Consider the following 10,021-nt stretch of genomic DNA (forward strand, 5'->3'; position numbering starts at 1 on the left):
GAAAGTAAACCATTTTGGTTTTTTTTTAATTGTTGTTGCAAACTCATTCCAAGTTCTGCCCCACAGAACCCACACCAAGAGGTTACACCGGCTCGATTTAATGCCCTCATTTCAAAGGTACTAACTGGGAGAGCCCAGAAGATTCCATTGCCGGAGAGAACGTGCATATGTCCTACACATTTCCTTGACACAGTTCAACATATTCTTGGATTTCTAGTTCCATGCAATACCACGTCATAATTTTCTCCTTCCCCTAATCCGTTCTAAGCACTTCATGAACAAGGATGGCAGGCTCCACATTTTACTGAATGGTCACGTTCCAGAAATTACTGTCACAGCGGGTAAATTTCCTTGCAGAAATTGTGAAAGTCAGAAAGTGGATGGCGAAATGTTATGAAATTACCCTGTTCTTTGCGTTTTGCATACAACTCTAATAGAATTTGCTTTTATTCAGACTTTTGTCTATTATGTAGAATCAAAATGTCAGTAAAGGAAAGTAAGTATTACAGATGCCAAGGACTGAAATTGGGATCTTCTGTGAGCAAATCAGATCTTCTGCCATTGAGTCACCATCTCAAAACATAGCTATGCTTATGTTGGCTTTGTTTCATCTGGAAATATGAATTAGAGGCTAGGTCAGGGGACTTTTTGAGATCCAGTGTGGTGTAGTGGTTAAGAGCAGGTGTACTCTAATCTGGAGAACTGGGTTTGATTCCTTGCTCTGCCACTCGAACTGTGGAGGCTTATCTGGTGAACCAGACTAGCTTGTGCATTCCAACACACGCCAGCTGGGTGATCTTGGGCTAGTCACAGTTCTTCGAAGCTCTCTTAGCCCCACCCACCTCACTGGGTGTTTGTTATGGGGGGGAGGAAAGGGGATTGTAGCCCCTTTGAACCTCCTTACAGGAGAGAAAGGGGGAATATAAATCCAACTCTCCTTCTTCTTCCTCTTCTCCTTCCTCTTCTTCGGGGGATGGTGGGGGAGAGAGATAGTCTAATGGATCTTTTAGGGCCCTGGGGAGCAGAATTTGAAAAAGGAAGGTTGTTGGAAATAATTAGAACAGCAATAAAGGAAATAAGATCGAGGCTGCAGGGGGATGGTGGAGAGCGAGCTTTGGAAAGAAAAGAAATACGTGCTTTCTTAGCAAAGAACATCCCGTATGGCAGCTGTGAAAAAGGCAAACTCTATGCTGGGGACGATTAGGAAAAGAGTTGATAATAAAACTGCAAGGATTAAGTCATGCATACCCTTATATACCAAGAAGCCGTGAAGATGCGTGACCGCGACTTGGAGGTACTTGTGGTTCAGTTCTGAGTCAGCCACATCCTCAAAAAAAGGATATCGAAGAGATAGAAAAGAAGGTGCAGAGAGAGGGCAGCGAAGGGAGGATGATTGAGGGACTGGGAGCACCTTCGCCTTATCAGGAGAGGCTGCAGCGTTTGGGACTCTTTAGTTTGGAGAGGAGACGTCTGAGGGGGGATATGATTGAAGTCTATAAAATTAAGCATGGGGTAGAAAATGTTGACAGAGAGAAATTTTTCTCTCTTTCTCACAATACTAGAACCAGGGGGCATTCATTGAAAATGCTGGGGGGAAGAATTAGGACTAATAAAAGGAAACACTTCTTCTACACAACGTGTGATTGGTGTTGTTGGAATATGCTGCCACAGGAGGTGGTGATGGCCACTAACCTGGATAGCTTTAAAAGGGGCTTGGACAGATTGATGGAGGAGAAGTCGATCTATGGCTCCCAATCTTGATCCTCCTTGATCTGAGATTGCAAATGCCTTAACAGACCAGGTGCTCGGGAGCAACAGCCGCAGAAGGCCCTTGCTTTCACCTCCTGCAGGTGAGCTCCCAAAGGCACCTGGTGGGCCGCTGCGAGTAGCAGAGTGCTGGACTAGATGGACTCTGGTCTGATCCAGCAGGCTAGTCCTTATGTTCTTATGTTCTTATGCTTGTCAATCTAGTTAACCTCAAGGATTTTTAAATATATGTTGCTCTAAAACTTCAGCTGCCAAATGTCGAAACGAATGGAAAATCTTAATTGGACCACACATTCCCCTTCACTTTGCACCTGGTGCCTCTATCAATCAGACCTTCATTTCATCTTGTTTTCGTGTTGGTTCTCTTTCCATACTGGCGGCTGAGCTCTTTTGAAACCAGACGTTTGCTCGGCCTTGTTTCTGAAGAGCCAGTTGGGAGACGTACAGTGAGAGCCTCGCCTTGAGAGCAATTGGAACTCGCTTCGGAAACATGTTGTCAGGGAATCGAAGGAAGTCATCAAGTCGATTGTGGTCCCCCAAAGAGGCAAGTGAATGTCACTGAAACACAAGCGATGAATGTTAGGCTAAGCAGACAGGGCAGATATTTTTGCAAGAAGGAAGGAAGGAAGGAAGGAAGGAAGGAAGGAAGGAAGGAAGGAAGGAAGGAAGGAAGGAAGGAAGGAAGGAAGGAAGGAAGGAAGGAAGGAAGGAAGGAAGGAAGGAAGGAAGGAAGGAAGGAAGGAAGGAAGGAAGGATGGCAACGTTGAAGAGACGCCCGAGTTTCTCTGATCATATTAAAAATGTATCGGTTCAAGGACTTTAGCCTCCTCCTTTAGATAATTATCTCCTCTATCTCATCCAGATTGAGAATAATGAGCGATCCCTGGTATTAATCCGTTTTCCGGCCAAGACATATTTCCCCACCGCAACACTTTTCTCTCTCTGTTCCTAATTGCTCTTCATTTCAAAACGTGTCATTAGCCAAAATGACTTTGTTCCCAAAATCAATTACAGCACCTCACCTTAAGTTGTGCCTGTTTCAGTCTTTGCATTATAATGCGGTTGGCATTTGATATAGAGAGGTGGCTGTAGTGGTGAAGGGCCGCGTGCTAATCTAGCAAACTGCATTCAATTCTCCCCACTACGCAGTGGTGTTGTGGTTAAGAGCAGGTGTACTCTAATCTGGAGGAACCGAGTTTGATTCCCCGCTCTGCCATTTGAGCTGTGGAGGCTTATCTGGGTGACCTTGGGCTAGTCACAATTATCCAGAGCTCTCTCAGCCCCATCTACCTCACAGGGTGTTTGTTGTGAGGGGGGAAGGGAAAGGAGATTGTAAGCCCCTTTGAGTTTCCTACAGGAGAGAAAGGGGGGATGTAAATCCAACTCTTCTTCTCCTCCTCCTCCTCCACATGAAGCCTGCAGAGTGACCTTGGGCCTGTCACAGTTCTCACAGAACTCTCTCTGTCCATGCAGAGACCAGCCATGGCAAAGAACTTGTAAACACCTGTCTGTACCTGAAAAAGCATTGTCAGCCATTTATTTACTCTTGCAGCCATAGGCCAAAACATCATTAAACAAACAGATTACACAATGAATACTGCAAACAACTTATGCAAACAGACTACAAACATGTAAGAAAGCAAACAAGATCGTAAAACAAGTCTGCAATCCATAAATATTAAAACATTGACATTTACCTCCTCGAGAATTAATAGCTACTGATTTCTTACATATATCGATTGCTAAGAAGAAAGCAAGAGTCCACTTTAAAAGTTACCAGCAGGATGGCATCAGTCAGTAAAAAGCTAATGCATTCATCATCAGAGCCGGAAATTTTTGCCAGTAATTGGTTCAGCAATTTATGGTGGATGGGCACATAGAAAGAACATTTTAAAACAATAGCAGTAAAGTCCATTGAATTAAGAAGTACAATGGGTGCTAGAAAACTTGGTGGGGTATGGGCACCCAATGAGGGGATCAACTTTTCTTGCCTTTTGTCCACGCTTGAACCCCCACATGGCAGCCGCATTCTCCCCTGGGCTATGCCCCACTTCCTATTTGGCCACCTGCTTGCTCGCTCGCCGGTCTCTTGCTTGCTGCCCACCTGCCCCACCCCCTATCAGCCTGCTTGCTCGCCCACAACTTCTTTCTGAATAGTACCGGAAATGAAAACATGCACGTTCAACTACCAAGAGTCTGGTTTATCACGGTTCCAGTCAGCTCCGTTGCATCAGCCAGCCGAGAACTTTCTCTGACTCTCTTCTTTCAGGTTTGGGGAAACCCAATTCTCACTCACAATAGCCATCAGGGAGGAATTAGAGAAGCTAGAAATAGATGAGTTATAAAGGTTAGGATCTAGATTGAAGCTGTCTGCCATTTACTGTGTTACTTAACCCTGATGCCTCTTAGTTTGTTTTCAACCAGAAATAAAGAAGAAGAAGAAGAAGAAGAAGAAGAAGAAGAAGAAGAAGAAGAAGAAGAAGAAGAAGAAGAAGAAGAAGAAGAAGAAGAAGAAGAAGAAGAGGAGGAGGAGGAGGAGGAGGAGGAGGAGGAGGAGGAGTAGTTTGGATTTATAACAGTGGTGGGATTCAGCCGGTTCACACCACTTCAGCAAAACCAGTTGTTAAAATGTTGCTTGTATACAACCAGTTGTTAAATTATTTGAATCCCACCACCGGAACCGGTTGTTAAATTATTTGAATCCCACCACTGCTAACTGAATAGAAGTGTCAACAAACAACCATTTCTATTTCAAAACAGTTTAATTGATTGCTTACAGAAACCTGAGATGAAAATATTTAGGTCTGAATTATATTTTACTATACATACCATATTTCTTGCGTATCTCATCATGGCATGACAAGGTACCCAAACAGCCCAGAGTCTCTATCCTGGAGAAACTATTTGGTTTATGTTTCTTTGTGTAAATTATCGCACAGTAATAAGCTTGTGCAGATATTGTTTATGTTTACGCAGTATAAAAGCTTATTTATAATTGTTCACGTGTGTGTACATTAGATATTAGAGACATTGGTATATTAATACCAGAAGCTATACAGGTTTTTCGCTTGGGTTGTTAACCATTGAGCAACGGACCTGACTTTCATGATGGCTAATCTGTGTTATGGCCTCTTGAGTGTGTGACTTGCAGACAAGGTATCTTTCAGTTGCTATGGAAACATAGAATTTGACAGCTGGAAAGACACACTTCAGCCAGGTAAATCCTGGTCGAATCCCCACTACCGTCTTAGCCAGGCTTCAGAACACAAACTAACCAGGTTTGAGGGACGACCTTCCCATCGCTTGCGTGGCTGATTCCGTTTCTGGTGCTCGTTCTCCCTGTTAATCTGCGTTCCGGCAGGACCTGGTTGCAAGTGGCACAGACCCCATTAACACGGCTCAGAGTTGATCCGAGGGGAGGGATGAGGGTTGAAACCCTGACTCGTTTCCCGCCCTGGAGTTGGTTTTTTTGATCACGCCCCTACAATGTATGCTTCCACAGTGGGAAAAGGTCCCGCCCCATCAAGGCATGCCAGCCAATTGGGGAGACTGGCGAAGCGAGCTCGTCTGGTAGTGGGGATTGCTAAGAGTTCTGCAGCAGGGTGTGTTTGCTGTGTGCTCGCTGCGGTGGGGAGGGAGAAACTCCGATGAAGAGGACACGGTTTTACAATGAATAGGTTTGGATCTTCGTGCAAATTTCAAGTGGGGATTCGACCCCTCTGACCCCTTTTCTCCTTTTCCAGACCCCAGGGCTGTTGATTTGGGACAGAGTTAAAGAAAATGAAGTCACCAAAGAGCTGAGGGGAAGCATGAAGTTACTAAATTAGGAATGTCGTAGAGCACAGGTGTCAAACTCGTGGCTCTCCAGATGTTATGGACTACAGTTCCCACCATCCCCTGCCAGCAACTGCCTTAACAGTCCAGGTGCTCGGGAGCAACAGCCGCAGAAGGCCATTGCTTTCACATCCTGCACGTGAGCTCCCAAAGGCACCTGGTGGGCCACTGCGAGTAGCAGAGAGCTGGACTAGATGGACTCTGGTCTGATCCAGCTGGCTTGTTCTTACGTTCTTATGTTCTCATGTTCTTAAGAATGCCCCTTGTTCACAATTATATGGAATGTGCAAACTAAACTGTTTTCGAGGTCTTACTGTCCCAAGAAGGATGCCTTGTAGCCGCCCTTTTCCTGAGACAAGAGAAAGAAACATGAAATTGTTTAGGCTCTTTGTCTGGGGAAAGGGGCCACAAGAACAATACCGATAAGAAAGAAACAGGGCTTTAGTTCACACAAACGTCAAAGGACAAAATGCTGACATCTTCCAATAAGGATTTTGGACAACCCCAATTGTTTCGGGGAAAGGAAAGATCTCCACCTTTTTGTATGATTGATTGATGATGTGTGCATTTTGGGGCGTATTCTTTTCTGCCATTTTGGCAGCAACAGGGAGGGACGTCATGTGAAAATTTGGGGGCCATCTGTCTAGCACAGTGGTGGCGAACCTATGGCATGGGTGCCAGAGGTGGCACTCAGAGCCCTCTCTGTGGGCACACACAGAGTCCCCCCCGCCCACATATCTAGGCTGGCCTGGGCCGCTGGGCTCGATTATTAGCATTAAACCTAAGACATAGTTTTGGGGAGGCAGTGTACGTAACCCTGTTAAGTGCTGTTAAACCCCACTGATTTTCATGCAAAGAACTAAAGCGTAATCCTTTACCTGGGAGTAAGCTCGGTTGCTGGCAATGGGGCTTGCTTCTGAGTAAACCCTCCTAGGGTCATGATTCACCCGTTGGAAGAGTTGCACAGTTGCTTCAAAGCAAAGCCACCAACTACCACCAAGCTTACTCCCGAGTAACGCATGCCTCGGAGTCAACTGTTTTTCTAAACTAAAACCTCAGTATTCAGGTTAAATTGCCGTGTTGGCACTTTGCGATAAATAAGTGGGTTTTGGGTTGCAATTTGGGCACTCGGTCTCAAAAAGGTTCGCCATCACTGGTCTAGCAGCTTCTGAGGGAGACCATCAGGGACAAACACACCGTTAGATTTTTATATATATAGATGTGCAAACTAAACTGTTTTCAAGGTCTTACTGTCCCCAAAAAGATACCTTGAAGTTGCCCTTTTCCTGAGACAGGAGAAAAGAAACATGAAAATGTTTAGGCTCTTATGTCTAGGAAAAGGGGCAACAAAGAACAATACAGATAAGAAGGAAACAGGGCTAATTCACACAACGTCAAAGGACGAAATGCTGACATCTTCCAATAAGGATTTTAGGCAACCCCGCTTGTTTTGGGGAAAGGGAAAACCTCCGCCTTTTTGTATGATTGATTGATGATGTGGGCATTTGGGAGTGTATTCTTTTCCTGCCATTTTGATGTAACCTGTCTTTATACTATAAAAGTGAGGACGCATTGCCATTTTGTGTGGCTCCCTTGATACCGTCTCGCCCGCTGTTGGCCGAATAAAATTCTCTCTGATTTTATTCTGTATCGGCTTGAGCTTTCTTAAGCTTATTTAGTTTTAACCCGCTATTTCGTGGTTACATGAGTGTGAGTATCACCTCAGGTGTGGTGTTGTCAATTTCAGAAGTGGGTAGCTCTAGGAATTGCCAAAAATTCTATGATACAACTGGTGGTTTCTGGAACTAGCTGCTGCCTCGCTCAGGTTTTCCCAGGAACTGACATCATAATGCCTACGATTCCGTTGTTGGTCAAAGTTTGTTGATTCCACTCCATGTCCAAGTATGGTCGTGTTCTTCTCATGTCCTTCAATGGTTCTTTTGCTCTTCAGGCCAGCTGCATCTGGTGTTTCAAGAAAGCTCGCCATGTCGACAGAACCATCTTCCACAGGACACACTCCGCCACTGGACAGGCTAGAGAAGGTCCAGGTGGTGAGCCGGCTCTTGAAGCAGGCCCCGCCTGGAGAGTTTAGCGAGGCCTTCAGCGACCTGCGTGCCTTGGTGAAGGACGACGGCATGATGTACGAAGAAGCTCCTGGGTTTTGTGCCATCCACACAAAGGACCACTTCACCCCCATGGAAGCAGAAGACTTCAAGGTGCTGCTCACCCGCCACAATGAGCTCGAGGAGAACCGCTTCCTGGACCCAGAGGGCCAAGTCTCCTTCAAGTATGACCACCTGAAGAGGGAGCCGACCGACTTTCAGGCGCACCCTGAGGAAGACGAAGGAGGGGAACTGTGGAGGCGGGAGCTTTACAAATCCCTGGAGGCCTATGTCAATAACCACTACCCTAAGGGGACCTGCAGTGTGTTCATTAAGGACACGGCGGTCCGGAGGATCCTCGTGGCTTGCATCGAAAGCCACCGGCACAAGGCCTCAGCCTTCTGGAATGGCCTGTGGAAGTCGGAATGGACTTTTGCTTTAACTCCCGCCTCCACGTCCACAGAAGTGACCGGGTCCATCACGGTTCAAGCGCACTACTTTGAGAATGGTAATGTCCACCTGTCCGTCACCCGGGACGTGGAGGAGACCCTCCTAGTCACAGACGAAGCTCAGACGGCCCGAGACTTTGCGAAGCTGGTGGAGAAAGCGGAGAACCAAGTCCAGAACGGGCTGATGGAAGAGTATCGCAAAATGAACAACACGCACATGAAGTCTTTTCGGAGGCAGCTGCCTGTTACTCACACCACCCTCGACTGGGAGAAGATTGTGACGGGGAAGATTGTGGAAGCTCGGGCTATCCTGTGAAAGTGCACGGCAGTATGAACGGAAAAAGAAAATTGCTCAAGAAACAGGGGATGTTGGGGAAAATCTCTCAAAATAAATAGGTAAAAGGGGGAGGGAGAAAGGAAATGAAAGAGAGCTGTGAAATAAAAACAAAGTGAAAGAGGACTGTGATCATCCCCGAATAACTCTTTCAAGGGTTCAAAGCACTTCACATACCTTGTGGTAATCCTTACAATGAGCCCTGTAAGGTAGGCCTGTGTCAACCCCACACTGCAGATGGGAGGGCTGAGAAGGGGGCTATCTAAGGCCACATAATGAGCTTGTGAGCAGCAGTGGCGTAGGAGGTTAAGAGCTCGTGTATCTAATCTGGAGGAACCGGGTTCAGGTTGCTAGCCTGAATTATACAACACTAGCAGGGCCCGGCCACGCGTTGCTGTGGCAATGGGAAAGGAACAGTAGCAGCAAATCAATTGCAGAGGCCAGCAGTACGTGCTCATGCAAACACGCAGCCTGATACTGTGCGATGTCAGTGAGGTGTGTGCCCGCATTCCTTGGGGGAGGGAATGGAAAGGCACCCCTCCCACACATCTAGGCTGGCTGGTCATGATCCTTTACCTGGGAGTAAGTTTGGTTGGTGGCAATGGGTGTCGCTTCTGAGGAAACCCTCTGAGGGGCGCGATGCAGCCATTCAAAGTATGTCACGGTTGCTGTACCGAGCTTACTCCTGAGTAATACATGCCTGGTTTTCTTAACTGTAACCACAGTATTCAGGGAATCTAGGGTGCCTGGCCCCTCCCTCCCATCCCTTGCATGTCGCCCCTCACTCTCTTCCCTCCCTCACTTCTCTTCCCTTGCATGGCACCCCTCCCACTCCTTCCCTTCCCTTTTTCTCCGCTAGGGTGGGTGGGTCATATCAAGATGCTGGGTCCCCTGCCTCCCCACCCTTGCATGCCACCCCTCACTGTCTCCCCTCCCTCACTTCTCTTCCCTTGCATGGCACCCCTCCCACTCCTTCCCTTCCCTTTTTCTCCGCTAGGGTGGGTGGGTCATATCAAGATGCTGGGTCCCCTGCCTCCCCTCCCTTGCATGCCTCCCCCTCCGTCCCTTCCCTCTCCCTCGTGTGCATGTGTGTGTATGTGTTTCATTTCCACTCGAGTGACTGCCTATATACTGTTTCCACTGCTCATATCTGGCCACCTGAGTGAACATTCTAAGCAGCACGAACATTCTAAGGGTGACAGTTACACACAGGCAGCTGCATGTCCTTCTCCATGGAGCACCAGGAAAAAAGTGTTTTACCTGGACCAGGTGTGAAATTTCAGGTATGTGAACATCTAAAAACACTCTCGCCTGGCTGACTATAGTGGCTGGGAATTTTCAGAGGAATTGGCCCAGCAGTTACTGAGTTATACTATCATCAACAAAAACACTGTTAGCTTTATATATATATATATAGGTGAGTTTTGGGGTGGGGTCATCCTGTCAGCCCAAAAGGGCCCGATCCAGCTCCGGACTGGCCGCCTCCTCTTCCATTTGTAAGAGTTTTGCGACAAAAAGAAAAACAGAACGCCCAA

General features: G+C 46.9%; 1 protein-coding gene across 1 annotated transcript; it reads left to right on the top strand.

The window, feature by feature from the left end:
• Positions 1-7,586: 7,586 nt before the first annotated feature.
• Positions 7,587-8,510, top strand: LOC125424427 (F-actin-capping protein subunit alpha-2-like). The gene has a single exon (XM_048481652.1). It carries the CDS (start codon positions 7,587-7,589, stop codon positions 8,466-8,468), a length of 882 nt encoding a protein of 293 aa, XP_048337609.1. The 3' UTR covers positions 8,469-8,510.
• The last annotated feature ends 1,511 nt before the right edge of the window (positions 8,511-10,021 follow it).

This window comes from Sphaerodactylus townsendi, linkage group LG17, assembly GCF_021028975.2.
Source record: "Sphaerodactylus townsendi isolate TG3544 linkage group LG17, MPM_Stown_v2.3, whole genome shotgun sequence".
Taxonomy (NCBI): Eukaryota; Metazoa; Chordata; class Lepidosauria; order Squamata; family Sphaerodactylidae; genus Sphaerodactylus; species Sphaerodactylus townsendi.

Excerpts from the sequence above, each read along its gene's own strand:
- LOC125424427 (XM_048481652.1), top strand. The coding sequence starts at position 7,587 with ATGTCGACAGAACCATCTTCCACAGGACACACTCCGCCACTGGACAGG.